The sequence below is a fragment of the Macrosteles quadrilineatus genome, unplaced genomic scaffold (assembly GCF_028750875.1).
Source record: "Macrosteles quadrilineatus isolate MER2022 unplaced genomic scaffold, UCM_ALF_1.0 Scaffold_4__1_contigs__length_99947679, whole genome shotgun sequence".
NCBI lineage: Eukaryota > Metazoa > Arthropoda > Insecta > Hemiptera > Cicadellidae > Macrosteles > Macrosteles quadrilineatus.
Window position 1 is genome coordinate 85,423,824 of NW_026542597.1, and position 25,110 is coordinate 85,448,933.

At 31.8% G+C, this 25,110-nt stretch overlaps 1 protein-coding gene across 3 annotated transcripts in view; it reads right to left on the reverse strand.

Moving 5' to 3' along the window:
- Positions 1–22,205, reverse strand: part of LOC128992303 (aquaporin AQPcic-like) — a 58,962-nt gene extending 36,757 nt beyond the window's left edge. The window contains exon 1 of one of the 3 annotated variants that reach the window (XM_054415799.1): positions 22,089–22,205. In XM_054415799.1, the coding sequence (XP_054271774.1) occupies positions 22,089–22,110 (22 nt within the window). In that variant the 5' untranslated portion in view covers positions 22,111–22,205. Of the gene's footprint in view, positions 1–3,149; positions 3,244–22,088 lie in introns of those variants that run through there. The other 2 variants (XM_054415801.1, XM_054415800.1) reach the window with 2 other exon arrangements.
- Positions 22,206–25,110: the final 2,905 nt, after the last annotated feature.

Sequence of the window (25,110 nt, forward strand, 5' to 3'; positions counted from 1 at the left end):
ACCGTAAATAAAAAATATTAAAAATCATTAGTTTTACCTTCTTTTAAATGCGATTGTTATCAACATTAATAGGTTGGAAAAAAACTAATTTGGTCATCAACTCAATTTTTAAATTAAAATTTTAGCTAAAAAGCAGAGTCGAATCTCATCAATTTCAAGTGAATCATATATACGAGTATTTCAGTTAAAACATTATCAGTAAATGGACAACAATTTACAATCGTAGTAAATAGTTTTGCCTGATAGTAGTCTATTATTAGTGTGATTGCATATGATTTACTAGTTTGTCAAACAAAATACTAAATTGGACAATTGACCGTGGATGATGAGTTAAACTCATTCTACCTTTAATAATCCTTAGAATGTTTTCCATGTCCAGTTGCGCCTGGAAGCATTTAATACTAAAAAAATTGATGGATTTAAGCATTTAAGTTCAAAATACTCTTTGTTATTTGCTCTTAATAGTTTTGAAGTGGAGAAAAAAACCATAAATACACACCCATCCTCGTATCTTTGAGATGATAGCTCTTCTTAAAAGAACACCAAATTCTGTTGGACCACAAGTAAGACATGTAAAAATAAGTGTATTTAACAAAAACGATTTTTCAGTATAGTTTAGAAGTGTGTAAATCTAAATCACTTAATTTACACTATATTTTGACCAAACTTGAAATTATTTATTTTATTTTAAGCTATTTTACTAAAACACACTTAATTATCCTCCCTGTAGCAGCAAACCTAAGTACTTGTTAAACCTAATGTCATTTAAATAAATTTTATTGAAAATAAATTCAGGCAAATGAAAATTCACTTAGTCTGCAGGTTTGCTGTGGCGGGGGTATTTTTGATCAAAATCTTCGTAGTTGATGTGAGTCACCAACAGACTGACTATCCAATAGTAAATGGTACAACGAATAAATGAAAACAGCTGCGTAAAGTTCAAGGACTTATCTGTTTCGCTTTACAGCATTATTTAAACAAGTGGTCGTAGTCGTACGAAAATTGTACCAAAACTGAGGAATCGTTCAAAGTAGCGAGTGTTAAATTAAAACATAAATATGAACATTTTAGTTGATTGGCAAATACTGTTAAGTTTTTTGACTATAAATATACTAATATGAATTATGTTTATTATATGTGTGTTGAGATTTATAGTTTTTAAATAAAAATACATTTTGTGTATGTGGGTTTTAATTTTTTTACAAATTACCTTTGCAGCCATATCAAACCGTAATCTTTTATGTCCTCATCTACTATTATAGTTATAGTCATACAATCTGAAAAAAGTAGTAGCACATTTTTAGGTTTTTACAAATATGTTTCCGTGTAAAACTGGCCATAGTTCACCAAATATAGCCAAGTAAACCTGGTCCATATAGATGGGTGGTTTATTTTAGCATCCTAAGTAAGTGATAATAAATATAAACACTCAATCATACAACTCACGATAAAATACACATGCGAATTTGAGGACAAACAATGAATTGAAATATGATTGTGTATGCGTGCGAGTAAAATTAACCCGCATAAAACGTTAAACTTGATTGATATAAAATATCTAAACAGAAAAAAAATCATTTTTATTAATGATAATAAAGTAGTTATCAACTTATTTTAGTCAAAAGCAGTTTCTGAAATTTTTTATTTAATTGGCCTAATCGTGTTATGCTTTTCGTGCTTAGGTAGTAAAATATTTAAAATTTGGTCATCAAATCAAGCTAGGTTAGGTAACATTTTTTTTACAGAATTGAACCGTTTAAACAACTTTAAAAACTGTAGTGTTTGGTCATGATATAAGTTGTCAGGGGTTTTTATCATTTAAATTAAATTACTATGGTTTATTTTAATACCTACGGTAACACAGGATTATACTCGGGCCTATTTGTAGACGATTAAACGTTATATGAAAATGTATAGGGAAATAAAAATATTTTTTTGTGTTGTAGTTCGCCACATAACCGTAAAATAATTAATCGTTGCAGCTAATGTCTATATAAAAGTTTATATGAGTCATTTATGTAGTATATTCACATCACAACACCAATCTGCGCTTATACCTCTCCATTTTATACTAAGCTAAACATTGTATAATTGATTGAATTCATAGTAGTTGCAATTTTAGCTTGAAATGCCGCTTGTTTGTTTTGAAAATGCAGTTTTCCACGAAAAGATAAACGCTGCAGCTTCGGCAACTTTTGTAGAATCGAGATAAAATCACCTGCTCATAATTAATGCTGGGTCTGCTCCATTGTTATCAATGACCTTCAGACTGACTGTTGCTTCTCGCGGTTAAAACATATGATAAGATTGGTGAAAAATAACGTACACATTGTTAACTTATTGATAACACTACGTGTAATATTTTTAAGATAAACGGCTGTATTCTTTTCTAGTATTTTTGTATTTGTTAACTATTATACTTTTGGGGTAAGAGATTTGACCAACAATAGTATACATTATATTGTTGCATGCATTGTAAATGTGCCTATTAATTATTTTCAAAATAGGAATTCTGTTACAATTTTACAAGTAGAAAAAACCAACTTGACATTCAAACTTTTAAAATTATACACGGTAAAACTTTTGAGTATTTTTGACAATACTTGGTTTCAAGACTAAATAAGATTACAAAACATTTATATCCAATGTTTAGCTTCCCACACCATAGAATTATTCCCTTTTTAGAGGCAATACCATAAAATTTCATAAACTGTTGCAAAGCTATAAAGATTTTAACTTATTTGCAGGCGTCAAAATATTGATGTAAAAAGGGCTAGATATTACATTAAGTTTCAAAGTTACTTAGTTTTTACTAGTAAAAAGTTATTCTCAATTTTATACTATACGTGTACAGTATTTTAAAAACTTTCTCATTTGCCAAACAAACTATTTATTACAAAATTGTTGATAGTTTAATATTATCAAGTGCACCATTATAGTGTTTTTTCTATCCGTTTACAATCGTATATCTATATTATACCCTAAAAAAATATTAAGCTTTTATACAATAAAAAAAAGTTAAAATTATTCTGATCACACAAAAATTGCACTTACAAAATGTAAAAAAATCTGACATAATGCTTAAAAATAATATAATTAAATAAAATTAACTAAATTAAATCAAGCAGGACGAACACACAGACACTAACACTTGCCAAACATGTTGTGTTCAGTCTACTCCAGGTTTTGGTTTCACTCCGCTACACTTCTACCGTCTACCGCCGCCCGACAACTACTGACAACCAGAACCGTCAGCGCCCCCCTCTAGAACCCCCCGGCCCCCTTGGTACCCCAGGGGTCCAGCAGCCCCCCAGACTCTCAGAGGACCACTCTTGGAGGAGCAAGTTACTGGAGATCAATTAGTGGATTTTTCCATTTCGTAAATCTTTTGTAACATGTGGGATGTCATAGTGGTATATCTAGACTAATTAGTTGATGAGGAAAAGATGGTATTGCTCTAATTGTGGTATAAAATATTTCGGTTTGTTGTGTAAATGTTAAAAAACTATTAACAATATGTAAATTATATAACATTACTAATTGCTATGGCGTATCAACTTGGCGTATTTTAACACCGGTATTTGCGAAGGATTACTGTAGAATGGAATTATATATTTTATGTGAGACTTTTTTACTTTTGTGACTTGACCATTTTTAATGTAAGCCCAATGGTCAATGTGATCTTAAAACACAATTTGCAACAGCAATTTCAAAACTCAAAAGATCCTATGAATTTCTATAGAACTGACGAGGTGACTATTTTGATTTGACAATTTTTTGTTTAGCTGTAACACGGTTAGTCTAGAGCTTAGAACGTGTGTTTTCCCTTGTCTGTGGTGGAACTAATGCTCGGAAGGTTTTAGGTTCGAATCCGTCCAAACACCAATGACTTTTAAATATGTGATAATACTGATAAAACTGATAAAACTGTAGTCTGGGGGTTTGAAGCTCAATATAAGCTATAGGTTCACCTAATGTATATAGGAAATTATAAATTATATGATTTCCACACATTTTATAGACCTTGCCTGTATTGCAAACTCCTTAAATCATCCACATATTTCAGTGTTCTACGTTTTGACAAATGTATTGAACTAGTCATAATTAATTTATCTAGATGTATACGTAGAATATATTTTTTATGTTTGCTTTTTAATCGTTATTCGAATATTTTGCGTATTTTTGGTAACAGCATTGGAGCATCACAAAGAGTTAATTATTTTTGTTGATCCTTAATGAGGTTGCTAGTAACTAATTAAACTGACTAAAAAAATAAATTTGGGAATAAAAATACTCTAAAAACATGTTTGGGAAAAGTAACAGAAGAAAACACGTACTAACTAATAAATATTTTACAGTAATACGGGTATTTAAATGTAATGAAGACAATGTCCTTCAAACGAAGCCAAATTTGCAAAACCTTGAATGATAAATCCCGTCAAAATCTTATCTGGTACACGAGGAAAATGTGACGTCAAAATCTAGACGAGGAAACTTAACAATGTGCATCGTTAGACATTCATAGAATAAATCAAGTTTTGACTTACTTTGCTTAGCTTGTTGTTCATGTTCAAAGTGTACTTCCGTAGGGGGATAGCTATCATATACACATTTTAAAAGAAATGGAAGAGAATCGTACATAAAAAGTATTATGACGTTCATATGGTTCATTCATATGCAATTTCACCCATAGTTTGTCATTTTTTTGGACCAGAAGACAGTTAAAAGGAATATGTTTTTTTCTGATGTAGAGGGTCTATGTAGGGTTTGCTTACTATTGTTGCTTTGTTGTTGTAAAAACTTAAGTAATATTTTCGTATTATATAAAATAATAAAATCTACAAGATATTAATGCAATCAACCACAACCAACAAACTTTTCATAAAATCAGCCTTCAGTTTCTACAGGATGAAAAGTCTACTTTTGCTATACTTTCAGTATGTCAATGATTTAATGTACCTTTTTATGAAGAATTTTTTTTATAAACTGTTTCTGGGTTTCAGTTTGTCAAGTGGTTGGTTCACGAAAATTCTCTTTCGGAGCACCAGGTTCAATCCCTTCCGATCACAAATACGTAATAATGAACAGATTTGTTAAAGGTTTGTCACAGTAAACTGATAGACAACCTTTTAAGCAAACAAATATTGTTCTTTGAGCTAAAGATTTCTGTATTGTAGGACTTTAAACAAACAATACAACATTTATAAAATTTTAACTGCCTGCAACTTTTAAAGTTGGTTTCATTAAACGTATCTTTTTGACAGTTAATAATAATTTATTAACAGATTGTAAACTAGTCAATTATTCTTTATAAAACATTCTCCTATAAAATAAAACCTATGGAATGTTCACTACCATTACATCAAGTGTACCAATTGGTTAGAAAATGTTCAAACCATACGTGTTACAACATAGAAATGTGTTCTGCACCTGCTGAATTTGATGATTAATAGTTTGTAGATGCGTTACTAAACCTAAATTATTTGGGTATGTCATTATATTTCATCTGCTCAGAGTAATAAAAATGCAAAGGATTAAATTTTGTTATCATATACTAAAAGGAAAAGGAATCGACTGAAGATACAGTGAAAGACTTTACATTCGGTTTTAAACCCGTTTTACGTGTTTTATGTCTGGTTCTTAAGTGCGCTTACATAGACTGTAACATTTTTTGTGTTAAAATATTTGTAGTTTTTGGGTTAACTATACTGTTTGCCTTTTTTAGTTATAATCCCAAAGGAAACCACATATTTTTTATCTATTGATAGTTTTTTAGGGTTTAAACGTTCCGTAAAACAACGAAAAGTAGGAGGAAAAATTACATCAAATCTATGAATCACCTATCGGAAAACTAACACCTCTCAACTTGGAATTTAAATGTTGCTATTTAACATTCTATTCAGCGAATCACTACACATGACAATCCAACAACGAAGTACATATTTGTTTAACTTCCATCCAAGTATTGCGTTTTTTGTAGCAAAACCACTGTTTTAAAGTAAAAACCACTGTTCACTCAACTTAAAAAAACAACTCAGTTTATAGACAAAACCTATGCTCACATTTACTTGAATTATATCTTACGCAGAAATTCTTTGCGACTTATACAACTTTACATAATTCCAGTCACGTAATTGATTGAGGATATAAATTACAATGTTCACCCGCTTTGCCTAAGTCAAGGTCACAATGCATCATAAGGTCAACGGGCAAGGACGTGTAAATTATATTTTCCTCTTCAACCGTTCTTTTTTTTAAGTAGTTTTAGAAATAAGATGGATTAACAAAGGAAGAGATTTTGTATGTCCCATCTTCACATACATGGACTCTAGGTTTAAGCCCGGAACTGTTTCCCACATTACTTTAGGCTAGGCCTAGAGGATGTGGCATTATCATTAAGAAAAGAATTAATGGTGATTTGCAGGATTCGAACCAGGGACCTTAGGGAATGAAGTCCCACGCTATTCTGAGAAAAGAGAAAACTAGATTAATTCATGTAAATGTTTAAGAAACATGTTTCTGTATCAATAATGAAAAATATACTAAAAACTTTTGTTTTGTTTTTAATGAGTAACATTCTGACCTAGTCGACAAAATTTGTAAATTTGACGAGCCATGCTTCTGTTATATTGTCACCAGCTGTCTTTGATCATTGGGTTTTTAATAATCCTGGCAGGAGTAACAACGGGTGTTAGTGAGTAAAGAAGCTACAAAGGGCATCCTACTCCATGGTCGTGCATTAATTGCCTCGGAGAGTTCCTTATTTGCACCAAGCCCTCAAAGGGTGCCAAAAATGTTCCTTAATTGCGCCAAGGCCAAGTCAGGTAGGGGGGAGTTGCTGGCAGAAGGAATACCCTTGTTTACGTGTCATTCTAACCTATCCTAACCTAACCAAACCTAATCTAACCTAACCTAACCTAACCTAAACTAACCTAACCTACTCAATTATACAGTCAAAGAAGGCACTTGGCTTAGTTAAGAAACATATCGGGTACCTGGAGTAGTTGGCGCAATTCAAGAATACCCGACTACCTGACTCGGGTCAGTTGGCGCAATTAATACCCAACCTTCTCCATTAGGCTACATTCATCCTTCACTCATATTTGAGGTAAATCACACCCAGTTTAGCTCCATTCCCAGATGTGTAATACTACATTTATTTTAATGTATACCTAAAAATCAACGTACCAATTACATCACCCTCTTTCCCACCAACCTAAACAATTACAGTGTTTATCACAGTATAAATTACCAGTGACTTCATTGATAACATTGATATCACACGTTGAATACACCGTAAACCCCATAAGATTCGGTCACGATCCCCATAAAGTTGAGATTTTCAGTGAACCACCATTTTACGCAACGTTTGCTCACCTGATAAGTCTGACGGGAGCCAGATAACACTAGGACATGTTTACAGACGTGTTGGTACATGGTGAAACATGCATTGGGTCATGTGTATTGTTGTGTGGGAAAATGTGAACTAATTGAAGTTTTTGAAGGTTAAAATTTTGTGCGGATTTGAGTTGTATGCCTCCCTTATTACATCCTTGGTTCTATGACGCTAGGTTCTAGCTCGAAGGTGTTTACAAATTACTTAAGGCTTTAAAGGGTCGCGGCAGTATAACATGGATAAAATGGCGATTGGCGGGATTTGAACCCGGGGACTCTGTGACCAAAGCCTCGTGCTCTACCACTAATCAAACTCGCTCCCCAAGTTTTCATTGGTCAGTAAAGCTTTCTAGACTTTATATGAAATTGTTTTGTATATTTGTGTACAAGAGGCGTGTTGTAGCATAGACAAAATAATTAAATATTGACTGTCAGCTGTGCTGTGGTTACCATGGTTACCGTAGGTTCTGGCGCACACCTCTGGGAGTGCCGTGTAGTTACGTAGCGCGTATGCCGTAACCACATGGTGATCCCAGCGGTGTGCGCCAGAACCTATGGCAACTGCAGCACGGCTGACAGTTTAATTCTTTTTGTCTATGGTTGTAGTAATAATCTGTTGTAAAATTAAGAAAAGGTTGAAATGAAAACACTAAAACTGTGTTTATAGAAGTCTCAAAGTTTTATAACAATTTTGGCAAGTGGGTGACACATATTTTCAGGAATCTTTCCAAATAGTAATAGCAGCTATGATATCGCCTAGACAGTTTTGATGAAACATTTGGATTAGCGTATCTTAATACCTTACAAACAGAGATAAGTGGCGTTGAGAGAACCAGATTCACTCTCTAAATAGGGACGGGAACAACTCACTTATCAAAGTTTCATGGCTCTTTTACAAGACGTTTTATACACCTTTTGACAAAAGATATTAAATATGGTTCTACTGAAACATAATCTCGAGCTAAGGATTATTTAATTGATTTAAACCGAGAAACAAAATAATGGGCGGAACGTGCGAATACTTTTTATTAGGAATGTGTTAATTGTATTTAATATTTTTATTTCATTAGAGAAATATTTGATTTTTCTACGTTCCAAAAGTCTAGTGTATTTGGAGCTAAATTGCAAGCCTAAATTTAGGGTTTGTAAAGTCACTAGAGTAACTGAATTATAATATCCGACCGCTCACAGATTTTACCGAAAATAAACCGTGTTGGTTAAATAATTACGTTATATGAAATTTAGAATTAATTTAGAGTTAACATGCAAAAACAAAAATAATTTTTTCGATGTGGGAAGTAAGCGTTTTGAATTAAATTTCAGCCACTGAGTTGTTGAATTGAATCAGGGCAAAGAAACATAGCAATTGTAGGATTTTTAGCTCTGAAAATAGTTTCCAATTCAGATATAATTATTGAGAAAACTGTTCCTCACCGATAAAAGCTGTATCAATTATCTTATATTGATAATGCACTGGCTTATTGAATGAGATGCTCCATTAAAATATATATATATAAATATATACGTCGTGTACAATGCAATTTTTCAGTAATGAATTATTTGTTTCAACCAGTTCGTTACACAGTTTACACAATTTAGTTAATTCTTAAATAAGCAATAATTAAGAGTTTCAACTACTTACAAAGTAATATATGCTAATTAACAATGTATTTTGTATGTTTTTGTTATATCAGAATCTAATAAATTATCGATCTTAAGCAATAATGATAAATCGTTTTTCTAAAACCTTTATGATAATAAAATAAACATCCAACAAAGAGGTAATGAAACACGTGGCCTTTGTCTACAGGGAAGCCACAGCATTGCAATGTCGCAGATGGGAAGATTAGCAAAAGACAAGGTTGACGCATCACCGCGACACGACAAAAGCGTGACAACGGCATTCCCGGCGGTCTTCCGCAAACACAGCTCAGATGCAAGGGATGCCGCGAGTGTGGATGACACACAATCATAAACGATCATAAACGATCGTAATAACGATATTATACTCTAGACACAATCATAAACAACCGGAAACAATCATAAACGGTCGTCTACAATCATAAACGACCTATACAATCATAAACGACCGTATACAATCATAAAAGATCGTATAGAATCATAAACGATCGTATAGAATCATAAACGATCGTATAGAATCATAAACGATCGTATACAATCATAATAATAATAAACGATATAATAATATAATAATAATAATAATATAATAATAATAATAATATAATAATAATAATATAATAATAATAATAATATGAAATAATAATAAAAAATAATAAACGACAGTACACAATCATAAACGACCGTATGCAATCATAAACGATCGTATACAATCATAAACGACCGTATGCAATCATAAACGACCGTATACAATCATAAACAATAGTATACACTCATAAACGATCGTATACAATCATAAAAGACCTTATACAATCATAAACGATCGCATACAATCATAAACGACCATATATAATCATAGACTATCTAAACGAACATATCGTAAACAATCAAAAACTATCACGAAGTACAACCATGAATAGCATAGCATTGCCGTAAACAATCGTTAACGGTTTTTAAAGTTATATACGATTCCATACAACAATAAACTAATAAACAATATGAAACGGTGTCGAACAGATTCAAACGAGACTTAACCCATTTAACAGATTTCACGTATTTGAACCGATTTATACAAGTTCACACAACCATAAACGAACGAAAAAGAGCATGCAGTACTTATTGGACGATCATGAACGAACATTTATGATCATAAACAATCGCTGCATACACGATCATGAAAAAACGTAAATGATTGTAAACAAGCACGCACGATCATGAATGAACACACACGATTATTAACGACCCTAAACGAGCACACGTGACCATAACGATTACTCTCCACTTTCTCCGATTGCTTTTTCACAGGTGAAAGTAAAAGTGAACAGAGCAAACGTTTTTTGTGCCATTACAAAAAATTGAATCATGTTACTGTAGTTGTTTAATGTTTATATTTGGGTAGTTTAAACAAATGATGGAAATAGTTACTTCACTAGGTTGCTTAGTTTGTGGTTTGTTGAATCCTGAATTCTAAAGAACCTACACTATTGTAGTATTCGGAATAAGAATGCTACTATAAGATTACACGTTTTAGGCTATGACACATTAACTACTGTAATATTATTATTATTATTTATACAACAACGCAGTGCGTATTTAAGCAAGGTAAGTGTATATGGTGTGAGATTATTAGTGTAGCATTGTTGACTAAGATCAGCTGTTTGTATTAACATGATTATTTATTACACAACGATTAGAAACAGCTGGGTCCAATTTTTGAACCATCTTTAGCTTTAGCTTTTGTCAGGTTATTTATTAAACTATTAAAATCATACCTTAATTTTTAATCCAGGTATTTACCCAGTGCCTGCTCCCTTACTTTTTTTTATCCCTTACACCATCCATGGAGTTTAACAACACCAAACTCTTTTAATTATTCTCACAATGAAAAATTCCTCGAAACATTCATAGCCCATTCCTGTTTCTAGATGAGCTAAGTCTATGCACCACTGCACTACTTACATAAGATAACCCCGGACATGGAAGTCCAGTAGTCACCCGACCCTAAAGTGACGTCACAGTTACAGTCAGCAGACAGATTACCTACTCTAACATTAGCAGCCATTAGACTAACGGTTGATCACAGAAGTGCCTTCGCATACATCTGCATAAATTGAGTTACAAAACTATTCTGCGAATTGAATTGTGTTGTGGGTGAAGTGTTTATTGGCACAAAGAGGTTAAGATGATAATTGCGACTGCTCGAAATCGAGCGATTGTGTTAGGGTTTCATCTTGGATAATGATTACATGATTCATTAGTAAATGAGTGCCGTAAATTCGAATCAATTTTTATTCCGCTTAAAAGATTATCATGCAATTGAAGGCTTACTTTAAAAATTTTTACCAATGTATAACATATAACAAAGGTATAAGTTTGTCTACATGGATAGAGGTTTGTGCATATGGACTTGGTTGTGTACAAAATGGTTGTATGAGAATTTGTCCAGAACAAAAAACAAATAGTTGTTGATAATGTTCGAAAGTTTTGGAAGGATTGGACATTGAAATAGAGCTATTGAAAAAGTGATGAGCCAATGGAAACTAGAGTTATTTTTTTATTTTTTATTGTATTAATATTTTATATGCACGTGTGATAAAATGTGTGAAACTTGAAGTTCTGAGAGAGCATTTACATAAACTGAACATTCGAATTTTTGAATCCAGACGCAATAAGTCTCTCTCAAAGAATTTGCTCATAATTAAGACTCATGTAAATTTTAGTTGTTTGCAGTTGAAATTACTCTCGCTCAGCCTAGTTACTTACCTAATTGTAATTCCAAATCAAAATACAGAGAGTAAAAACAATAGAATCGTAATTTATTCTACAAACCCGTTCCAGAGTGTTATGTAATAGTATATTTCGTACCTAGGGCCGAAAATGAGGTTTTGCCGGCTCGAGATAGTTTTTAAGTTCGAGACGAAGTCGAGAACTTAAATCGATCGAGAGCCGCAAAACCATTTCGGTCCGTGGTACGAACGCTATTTTTCACCACACTATACCCTATTACCACTATTCACCACAATAATAATGCACACTGATAGTCAACACAACTACAACTTTAAGGTTATGTGAAGAAATAATTTGAGGAATCAGCAAAAATAAAAATATATAGTTGCTAGGCAACGGTGACAATAACACAATTCTATTGAAATGCTATGGATTTTGATTATGTATTTAAAATGCATTCATGTTTTAAGTAAGTAAGCGGACAGCTGATTTTGCGGCCCCGGCCTGTAAAAACCTGCTCGGTCCCCAAATTATGGACAGCTGGCATCGCCAGCAAAACGTAACTTTCGGCCACCAATTAACGTATGTAATACAGCCAAAAACATGATAGTGTGGTGAAAAACCAATTAAAGATATCTGCGACAAAGGAAATCGAAGAACTTGTATTTCAACACCTTCAGTGAATTAGTCAACTGCAAGCTAACTAGTTACTACATGATAGAGACAAGGTCATGGTAGTAGTCAAAACAAGTTGTCTTATCTAGGCTTTTGCAGGGCTGTCTCATGGAAACTGCATGTTCTTGGTCTTAACCTTCTCCCAAAATCTACTACTAAAGTTGTGGCCCAATTTTGTAATTTCTTCAAGTTTAATTGTCATAATTTTATGTTGGTGTAGTTGTTACCAAAATGCTAATTGTTTTCCGTAAAATCATTGCAAGTTAACGTGTTATGTAGTTTTTTTGGAGGGTTTTAAAAATATTACTAATTTATTTATGTCAATTGTAAATTCTTAAAATTTGACCATAAAATGTAATAGAACAATAATTTCATAAACAAATCGCACAATAGTACGTAGCATACTGGTTTTCAATTAGTATTTAACGAAATACAAATTAGTTTTAAGGATCGGTGTTCCTTAATTAAGGAATTCGAACTTACATTTGACATAAAATTTCTCTGTTATATGATTCAGAAATGAGTTTTTAAATAATTTTAAATGCAAGTATTAATTGTTCTCAAGTTTGAAGCATACATGGAACTAAAAATGTACTTATGACAAATTTGCTTACCTTAAATCTTAAAGACTATGCATAAATAAAACAATTAATATAAGTAATACCTCAAACTCTATTTTTGTACACTACACTCTTATGTAGGCCTGCTATTATTTTGAAATAGTTCTATGATTAATAAATCACGAATTTGTAAATTCACCAGTTTTCATACATGCTAGTTTTTTTCGTTTTGAGGATTGTAAAAATATATTACTGCTATGAAACATTTTGGATGATTAAATTATTGGAGTTCCAAATTTAAGATTTCCCTTATTTTAGCTGTATACTCTGTCGTTTGATAATATTTTATAACTTTTCATTAATTTTGATAACGTTCTGCATGGCTTCTTCTCCTTTATATACTAGATTTACTTTAAAAATGTGATTGAAAGCGTCAAGTAAAAAATGGAAAACCTGTAATTATGTCTGGTACTACTTGGTCAACTTATCAAAGGTCACGTGAGTGACCACGTGATTTTGCATAACATATAGTATAGCAGATATCAGCAGGATATTGGGGCTACATGTCACCGTGACAGGCCCTGATAACATGTTACAGTACAAGGACTGCCTATCAGAGCTTCAATGAGTCCAACATAGGAAAGTGAACGTGTAAAAAGTCGTGAATTTGGCACTGATTCATATTATGGACACTTGCTATAAAAGTAACAGTAAAGTTCTGAGGAAAATTGTAAATAAAAATACTGCATTACCAGATTACTGTACCATCAAATGGGGGTGCAACTTGGTGAACTGTAACTAAAGGGCGAGTATGGTATTAAATGAAATGTCTTGTGTAGTATTTTACTGACTAAACCAGCTGTTTATTTAGTCATAATCGTCCAATCAAAGCCCAATGAAGGTCATCTGTCAGTTAAACAAATTTTTTACCCATAAAAAATCCTCTGACTCTACATTGGGTTCCAACCAAAATAGTTAATTAGATGTTAAAAATATTTGTGTATCAAGATGCATCCAAATGTACATCACACAAGATTAAGACATACATTCTTCAAACAAACTGCTTAAAAAACTTAAAAATTTCTTTAAACAATCATAATACACGTAACAAAATATGAACCCACAATGCAACATAATATAGCTTATTTATTTTTCAAAATCTGTTCTAATTATGTTCTTTTCTCGTGAATGAAGATATTTCACCTTAAAGGCTAAAATGTGTTCGCCTTACTTCTCGACTTTTTTAAATAGTGGAAAATGTGTAATTTATTACAGGCTAATATTTTATAGATTCATAATTATTGTTGTTTATATTGCTTTAATATCCAGCGAAGCAAGAACATTTTATAGTATAGATCTAAAATTAAAATTTATTTTAAAACATCTCTTACGTGATGGTATTAATCGAAGGAAAAAATATAGAAAAAAATATTCCACATATTCCACCGGTACGATTTAGCAAGAATACGTCAATCATATTCTCTTTCAAAGAAACTTTAAACTCACCACAGCATAAAAATAATGGATGTAGGTTGGAGGCTTGAATATGATTACTAATATGATGTTACAATCGGAAGTGATGCAAGAAAATCCCCTTTGTTCAACAAATTGTCTACCTACACTAGTGTAATTATACGTTACAAAAGGTTAAGTACTAGTAACGATCGGTTATTAAATAGTTTAGCACAGTTTCCAGTTTAGAGCCAACACAAGCCTAATTTGTGCGAATGATTTTGCTAAACCATATTTTAAAGCCTACCTTATGTTGTACAATATTATCATCATATATTAATAGGCAAGGATGTTTATTGAAAACCTTTTATCTCATCGTGTGCATCAGAAATTGAAATAGGCTCAAAATAAGCACAAAAAATGAATTTAAGATAAAATAAATAATTGGCCCTTACAGGGGACGAAATAACATCGAAATATAAACAGAAAATCAAAACAACTTCGAATAAATTCCAATCAAGTTATTTATTTACAGCCTGGGATGAAAATAGAAAAATCAGTACATTACATAATTATTTTTTATAATTGTTTATTCGTGTTTAGAGACAATATGTTTACGTGGATGAAGTAAAATGGATTCTAAATCGTTCAGTGAGGTCAGTATTGCAAATGATTCAATGTTGTATTACATAGTTTGAACCTATAAAATGATCTCACAAGTGAAGATAATCTCTATGTAAATTAAACACGTACTCTACCCATAGTAGTGAACTCGCTTGATAATTGTTGGCTTGAAAATTAACCTATGTTGCCCTTGGCACATGTAAATTTTAGATTAGCGAAGAATTTTGAGTCCAGAAATCAGCTGTTTGCCGCCAGCTTAATCAAATGGGGTTTCATTATACAATACTGTACTGTAATGAGTTTTACTGGACACCAACCAGCTGATTATACTGTATTTGGCAATGAGTCAATAAAGAAAAACATAACCTCTGTTAAAGGTCATGACTAGTGATTGTTAGTCCTTATGTCGGTGGTAATATATAAGGATTTTTAAAAATTTGTTAGTATGGTGTAATAGCTATTTACATTACAAGTGTAATAAGAGCGTTTTTACATCACGCAGGTGAATGTTGTGCAACGAGCGGAAGCGAGTAACAATATCATAACAATAACATTCAATCGCACAGCTGATTTCTAGCGTTGAACGTCGTTGGCTCCATAGAGTCATATTTTTTAAGTTAAGCACTCAATGTTATTTAAATGGGTTTCTTTACATCACTGAGTGAGTTTTTGATACTTTACATCACTCGAGAAGTAAGGAAGTTGTATACATCACGCTTGGGATAGGGAAGTTTAACATGGCGGGTTAGGTAAAATATCTTACGTCACTCGTCCAGATTGTGTTTACCGGACTCGTAATTTAACACCTATTTTCAGGGCTAGTAACGTGATATACTATTACACAAAATGAAAGCTTCACATATTACGATTTGTTTACACTGTGTACGTAAGGTATCACTTTTTTTGTTTTATAATTTTCTAGTGTTTGATAATGTTTCGATTTGTTACAGGTTTTTATCAATCGATGAAAAAAAATCGTATACAATTTTACCTTCTGATATAAGTTGAACTTTTAAGGACATAAATTTATAACTTCATACAAATTGAGACGATCAGAAATCATTCTTCCAAACATTGATAAATTTATTTGTATATTCAACAGTCTTGCCACCTTACTACTAGTAAAACTATTAACCTACGTAAATCTATCAGAACTTGTTTTTGTATTTAGCAGGCTCCCTTCTGATTTGGTATTTTTAAAGTTATAAAATTATTCGTTGTTTTTGAAGTATTGATATGGGTTTCGATTTTCTTAGAATTAAGACAATTTTGCTGTTCTCAAAGTTTATTTACCTTTGTTTTTTTCTACTTATGCCTTACGTCATGCTGTAATATATAAATCAGTTATCAGTAATTTCAGAAATGACTTTGATAATCAACCAGCGCCGACGTAAACTTAATTGCAACATCCATAAATTTATATCGGTGATCTCAAGGTTTTATATCCGCAGATCACACTTAATAATAGTTTTTATTCAGTCAGTTGTGTCTTACATCATTTCGTTAATTAAAGAATTTATCTTCAAGTAGAAGATCTTCAAAATGTGTTGTGTATTAGATGACCTGAAAATTATTATAATTTATACAAGCTTATACATAAGTAATGTCTCAATTGTAAACTTGAAACTGGTTGTTATGTCTTTTGCCACTTATACAATTATATTTCGTTTACAGACTCATTAATTAATTAAACCAGAATGGTCATATAGAAGAGTATTATATGGATTAGATTATATCTTATTCCTCTATATTCATAGATTAGTATGTTATTGGTATAGGCCCTACTCTATTTTATAAACTGAAATCAAGGTAAAATATAAAAGGGGTAGAATGATTTTTAATTTTTTAAATGTTTTTTAAAGTTTTATATAGTCTTTATTAGGATGACTTCAACACCATTTAAACATCTCACACTTAACATACCTAAAGGTGTTCAAACTATAGCTGAAAATATAGTAATAACATTCTTGAAGACTTCTGATTGGGGAAAAAAAAACTTTGCTTACAAAATAAATAATACTTTAACCTTTCCAAACCCCTAAAAAACCTACGTCATTTATCTTTAAGTTTGCATCCTCCCTATCATGAAACAATAGCTCATTCTAAAATATAATTGTTGATTGTTTATCCAGTTGCTCATTCAAACACCTACCACCAAGGAATAGTTTGTATCAAGAATATAGCACAACACGTTTATCTAACAATTTCAACCGCTTTTATTTGCGAAACTAATCTCTGGAAACTTCTTCGACTTCCAGAAGCAATTACAGCTGTTTTTCGCACAACAATCATCGTTTCCTCTGACCTGCAGTGTTGCCACACGTGCGGCATTAAAATCCCATCACTCAGAGGTAGTATTATCTAGTTAGGTTGCATCACTGCTCCTTAAAACCCAATTCACGACCAGGAACGTGTGTTATATTTTGCTGGGTAGACAAATAGTAAAATCGTGCGTGAAGAAACTAGTTCTAAGTGTGAAATAACTGTAAGTGGTTGAAGGGAAAACAGTCTTAATCTTCCATTCATTTATAGAAATTCAATTACACATATATGTAGTTAAAGAACGAAATAAATACCTAATTGTGTAACAAAAATATAAAAATCTAATGCCAACTGTGTGGTGTAATTATAATATAAATATCCCCGTCGCAGCAAACCTGACAACTAAGCGAATTTCCATTTGTCTGAATTGATTTTCAATTAAATATATTTAAATAACATTATAGGTCGAGTACCTAGGTTTGCTGCTACAAGGAAACTAATCAAGTGTTTTTTTTAGTAAAATATTAATAGCTTAGTACAAAATAAATAAGTTTGCCAAGTTTGATCAAAATATATCCATAAACAACCAAACTACAACATTTTACAATATTCTCCATAAGAATAACATGGGAATTTTAAATTTACAACTTTTTAAAATTTCTCCGTTACCAATAACCGTACAAAAATACTTTTATATACTAAATTATTTGTTTTTTTAAGCTCTTTAAAAAGGTATAAAAAGAAATTGGGAAACTTTGTGTTTTGAGGGTCATAAGTGAGAAAAACCAATTTTTACCCCATAAAACCCCCCGTAAAGCCCTGTTCCCATGTGGACCATGCTGGTTCGCGAACTCATTCAAGTTTATCCCGCTTTACACCTTTAAACCAAATTTCATCAAAATAGGACAAAAATTACTCAAGTTATCGCGTTCACGGACACATATATATATAAATCTATATATATACATATATAAAAATTTGAACGAATGGTGTTTTTGGCCTCTGGGGACATCAAAATGAAAAAGTAAATCGCTCCCGGGCTTAGGTCTTACCATGCCACCTACGGTAATAGCTACTTCCCTATAGGGAAATTCGCTAAAAGGAAAAAATCTAAGGTTTTGGTATAAAAGAGGTTTATTTTTAAGGGACAAAATGCATACTTGTGGTTATGAGAGGTGATTCGTGGTGAGTGAATTCAACAATGGAAATGGTCATGTGATGAAATTACATATCGACTGTTATATACAAAGATATTTAAATTAATACAAAAAACAAAGACACTTGACTGAGCCCCAACATCTTTTTAACTACTGCATATGTGAAAAATCGTAGTATGTAAAAAGTAATTTTTGTACAGAATAAACTAATAGACTTGTTAGTCCAATTGATGGAATTCAATTTATATAGTAAATACATTTTATCGTCTTCATAGTTGAAAGTTATTTGCTGTTAGTGTTATACTTTATTTGTGTGGGACCAGTTTTTTGGTAAAATATTTTTTTAAATTTTTTTTATTTACTATTTACTGCATCAGCACCTAAAATTAAAAATTAATAAAAATCAACAACAAAGCAATTGTTTACGGTTAGTCGATCTACCAATAGAAAACAATTTTTAGAAAACAATCAAAATAATATAAAGCTTAAAACTTGAACACCAAATAACAATGCATAAAAGTAATCTTTAAAACATTTCGGCTACACTTTAATATCCGTCATACACTCATTCGAATGAAAACTATCGATGTATAGGTTATTCGATATATCAATTATTTCATTCGGTTAGTTAGGCTTACCTAACTTACCAAACTTGATATATCCAAAGAAATAATCGATATATTAATTCGAATGAGTGTAGGTCGGATACTAAAGTGCAGCCAACATTTCAAACACACAGGAAAAATCATACCCCATTTTCCCTGTTCGCAGAACACACCAACAGCACGAAACATCAAACAATTTGAACATTTCGGTTGTAAAAACGATGACTGTTACTTTATTAACTTCAGTTTGATTTGATCAGGTCAGCGTGTAATGGGTTCTCAACCAATAATTATCATAGAACCAGTTCATTTGACCTATACAACCTCACGTTCACTATGGCACGTCTAGATGCAAGGTGCTCTCTGCACAGGTGCATGCAAATAATCTGGCCAGGTGTAATGGAAACTATATTTATTGTATGTTTATAGACTTAAATAATTGATTGTGGGGTTTATTAGTGTGCAGGACTATTGTCTTTGAATACTTTAAGATAGATTTTGCAGTTTATGCTCCACAATTGACTTTAATTGTAGGAGTAGACATTCTATATTAACTTCTTAAGCCTTTCTGGAGTTTTAGTTTTGGTTTATGATGGCTACTTCTGAGTGCTCTGGATTCAACTAAATATTCTCTTTTATTTGGTATAGTTTTTTTATGATTTGTGCAATTTTAAAATCTACATCAGAGAAGCGGTCAAAAATAGATTGTTATGTACTATCAACAAGGCAGTTCAAATGTAGATTTAGTTTTTAAAATGTTAAATGAAAATATTAGACGCAATTGACCAATACATTGTATCTACTAATTGTAAAAAACGAAAAAAAGAGTGCTGACTACAAAATTAGAAACATCAGTACACTGAAAAGGAACCGAACGCCTCATAACGAACAACAGGCCTGTTAGAAGTACTATGTATACTATCAACTGCCTGCCATTTGAGGATGAAATCATATGTTATTAATTGTTATGATTTATTTACTTTTTTGTTTACTTTTTATCAGTTTTGTTCTCAACCATGTTAATAAACCATCAATTGTTTTTCATCTCTTTTATTTTGTAAAAACTAATCACTCATACTATCTATAATTAACAAGGCCCATTGGACTACTTTTAGTATTTGCAAATAACGTTTTTTTCTTTAGGTACAAAAATATTTATTTTTTCAAATAGAATATTTTTATTTCAGATTATAAGTGACTAGCAGAGTACCCGTCCTTCGTGCATCAACATGTCTGACACTGCTTGACAATAATGAAGGTTTCAATACAACTTATTTATACTCCAGTAACCTTATCGAAAACTCTTCGTGCGAAACAACTAATGCAAACATAAAAGCATTTTATTAAGTTAATAATGTAAATGTGATATAATAATGCACTGCGAGATTTTCAATTATTCTTTATCAGGTAAACCAATTAAAGGTTACAATTCCACCCAAATTAATTAAGTGAAACAGACTACAATAAAATATCGTGTCTATAACCTCATGAAGGTCAATAGTTTTAGCAATGATGGAAATTACTGATGTCGATAATTGTACACAAAAGTAAGTAAAGTAATTGATCAAAGGAAATGTACAGAGTAGTAAGTAAAGTAACTGTTGAAAGGCAATGTCCATCTTGTAAGGGAATACGTCAATTTCAAGAACAATGCAATTGTTAATTCACTGGTATGAGACAGGAAATCCATTCTTGTAATTGTTATTTACAAGCACTTGAGCTACTGTGTAATTCAATACGACTGCAAAATACCTGGACAAATCATTTTGTTTAAAATTCTAGAATTTCTCTAAATAAAAAATATTGTATTATTGTATCAGGGATAAATAGATGCGCACCTAAATTTGTAAGTTTTCAATAATAGCATTTCTTAAATATTTATTATAAAACTTAGAAAATAATCGGTTACCTACCTATATTTTTTTAAACATAATCAAACCACAGATTAAAAAGAGCGAATTCAAGAAAAAATAAATATAGTGTCCAAAAGACTAAAGTACAAATGGTTATTTCAGTATAGAACATTTTGAATGAAGTATTGGACTACAAATACTTCCAATGCGCCAGTGCATCAATAATTTTTTTAAATAACCAATTTACGTTTTAAAGGGTTTCGAAACTTTATTCTAGAACAAATATTTTACGGAAAGTAAATATACATTTTTCTAAGAACACTGAGTTATATTTACACTTTAACTGTTTTAACAAGACGGTAAAAAACATGGAAAATAGTAATGATGATCGATTTCGATTGGACACTCCAATAATCATTACACCAAATAGGCGAATAACAGGTATTTAGATCATTTGGATACTGGGTCTGATGATTATTGGATTATCTAATCGAAATCGATCACCACTATCACTTTCATGTGTATTTTCTGACTTGTTAAACCAATGAAAGGGTAAATATATGTTTCAACGTTATTAGACGTGATTTTATTTACTTTCTAAAAATATTAACACCTAATATGCTGATTAAGAGGTTATTCAACAAACATTTTTTCTAAATCCATAGTTTTCTCCTTCTAATAGTCTTCATGCTTATTTTCTGGTTACCATAAATTTGACGAGGAAATAATATGCTTAGCTTATTTATTGATTTGATTTGATTTATTAGCTTTAGTATTTCATGTTTGTGTTATACCAACTTGATTATAATTTTGTGGAAGGAGGTTATTTTTACATATTTATATTATTTACTTAGACAATCTCTTATTTATAATTGGTACTCCATGTATTTGGTACATTTAAAATTAGTGGATGGCCTACTTTAAGGCAGTGTATACAAAGTGAAAACCAAATAAGATGAAATAGCTGATATGGTATTCAAAATTACATTCTCTCCAACCAGTAAAAATTACTCTACTACTGTAAACACATTTTTGAACAGTTCAACAACCTTAACTATAAATAAAAACAAAAAACCTCGACATACTTAAAATAAATTGAAAACTCATGTGTTGGTAGCAAAAAATTACTAAACAACTTACTGCTTGAAGTCTTTTCCACCATTTTGAACTGGGCGAGCACAAACTAGACCTACAGGACAACCGTCTCCCGACTTGGTTACTAGAAGACTAACCTACAATGACAACTGACAACAATCAAACCCCCTCCACGAATAATCAGCTGATTATCACAGGTATATTGTAATTATCAGCTGACATAATTAATTCCGACGTATAGTGTCATGCCGAGGAGCTATTCTTGACTGATAAACAGTATCACACCTAGAAGATGCTCTTGATTTGAGAATCTCATCTTCAGATTTCCACTTGAGCTTAAGTTGGTCACTGTGTCGATGAACTGTTCTCATTTAAATATGTATAAATGAAAAAAAATTTGAAAAATGTAGGAAATGTAAGTTTTTTTTATCGTAGTCGCAATGACTTATGAAACTGCAAAATCTCAGCGTCTATTTGATCAACAAATTAATAAAATACAGTTTATTATATTTGCATGTTTGTTTTTCCTCATGCATTATCGAACCAGTATCTGGTGTCAGTGAATGGTTGGAAAATTGTTCGATATGCTTGAGAAGATATTTGTTTCATTCCCAATGTTAAATCTCTTAGCAACAAATCTTTGGGGTTTTAGAGCTACCACGTTCATCTTGCAAACTAATTTTTATTGTTTCTTTGGAAACGGTAAAAGTGTTTTGGTATAGTATAATATTTTGGTATATGTGTTAATGGGTTGGCATAAACTACTGTAACATATTTTATAACTATATTTATGACCTTGAAACGTTTTGGCGTAGTGTACCAAAACCCAGAAACGGTATTAGAAGATGTACTATTTCTGTGTAACATTTAATTACATATTTTCTTTTGAATGTGTTTCATATGTTGCAGATTAATTTTAAACTGCCAAACATGTGGTTTCTAAGTAGGCCTACTGTGCGAGTTTCTATAATAATATACATAATTTATTCTTTCTCTATTTCTAAGAGGAACTATACAATTTATAAATAGTTAAGCTTATTACAGCTAGCATCCAATATTAATATTTCAATTCGACAAAGATTTTATAAAAAAAGCTTAATGCTTAATGATGTTAATTTAAGAGTGTAAGGTACGTGTGGTTTTGCAAATTCACAATAATTGATGTTTTGCGATATTACAATATAAGCTCTTCAATTAATTGTGTTCTGCTGTTCTATCCACAATTGACGTAGGCTAGTTAGTCACTGTTAAGACATGCACATTTACACCGTGAATTAAATTGTCTGTAATTAAACAATCGTGATATCTTGAGGCATTTCAACTTGAAAATGAAACAAGTTTGTTATATGATCTGTTGTTTTCTTTCAATACTAGGTTAGGATTGACTGAGTAACCTTTTTCACATTTACGTACATAATGTTTTGGATTATCATTAGTTTAAATACAAAAGTATGATTGTAAATAGGTAAAGAGTATCCTGTAAGAATAGGATACTAAATCAATGAGTGTTCTTAAACACGATCAGCAAGTCAGAAAAACTATTAAACATTGCACTTGTAGTCCTTATAGGTAAAAAAAAAAAAAAAAAAAAAATGTTTCAATTACAGTGCCATAACTTAACCATAACCAAAATTTAAAAAATCTTTGCTCTTTGAGATTTTGTTAAACATTAAAAGCAATCGGTCAGACAAAAGTTGTAAACTACATATTCATCGTATATTGTTGATTTTTCCTAAACTGCCCCATAAAAATGTTCTCCGGATAACACTACAACATTTGTAAATCTAAGATTAAAGTTCGCAACAAGAAACGAAGATTTCCTTATATCATCCACTAGTCACAATTTGAACAACCCAAAACCACACTTGTTTGCAAATGACAATGTACTTGCAGCTAAACCGCACGACTGAAGGTTGTTGTTTGTCTATAAAAAGGCTAACTAGACGGTAATTTAATGGAGGTAAATGGTAAATTCTAGAATGCCGGATGTAAATTAAACGTGAGCGTGCGTCTTCTGGTAATAGAGATTACACGAGTGTCCTTGGGATGAACCCATGACCTTGGGGTCGGCCTGGGACAAAGATGGGATAAATAGTTTGTGTAAAGTAATATTTTTATCCAAGCTAAATTATTGTATTTGGCTAAATTTAATATTTATTTATATTGTAAATCATTGGATGATAGATTTATGGGGGCCATCTTATACTTATAAAAGGCAAAGCCCTCACTGACTCACTCACTCACTCATCACTAATCCTCCCACTTCCCATTTAACTAGGAGGCTGAAATTCGGTACACCGATTCTTTGGGCATTAAATAGGAAAACTAAGTAGTTTTTATTTTGATCGGGCTTTCGGGCTGCGTCCCAGTGGCTCTGGAGTTCCCCATGTTAACCTTATGAGTACTGATATTTAAATGGAATTAAAGAATCTTAACAGCTGGTTCAACCATAGATAAAACATACTACCTAAAGGTGAGTAAGCGTAGCAATCGAACTTCAATCAGGACGTGATTGAACCATGCGAACGAGCTCATCTTGAAAATTAACGAGCATTGACATAAAACTACATTAGGACAGGACGACGACTTGACCAATTGAGCAGATGTTTTTGTCATGAATAGAGCCAATATAACAGGCTTAGTGGAGATAGCCATTTTTAATTTAATACTCTCCTAGAGCCCAAATACTCCCTGTCAGCTAATTAAGTCCAATGTTGTTCTTTGAAGTAACCATGAAAAGCCACTCGAAATACCACCCAACCCGGTACGGCAATCAATAGTTTTATTGATACTAATGAAGTTAAACGGGGCAAAGCCCGCGGGTACAGCTAGTCTATAAATAACTATGAATTAATTTTTATTAGAATTATAATATTGATCCACTAATGTAATAGAGAGATCTAACTACTAACTATAACAGAGTAGGTGTAATATTCATTTTATGTTTCGACTCGATTCCAGCACCCAAGCTTTGCAACCTAATTTCAGAGTGTTTTGTTGCACATATCCTATGCAATGTTTTATTATCGGAAAATGAATTGCTTTGATTTTGAATTGAAATTAGTTG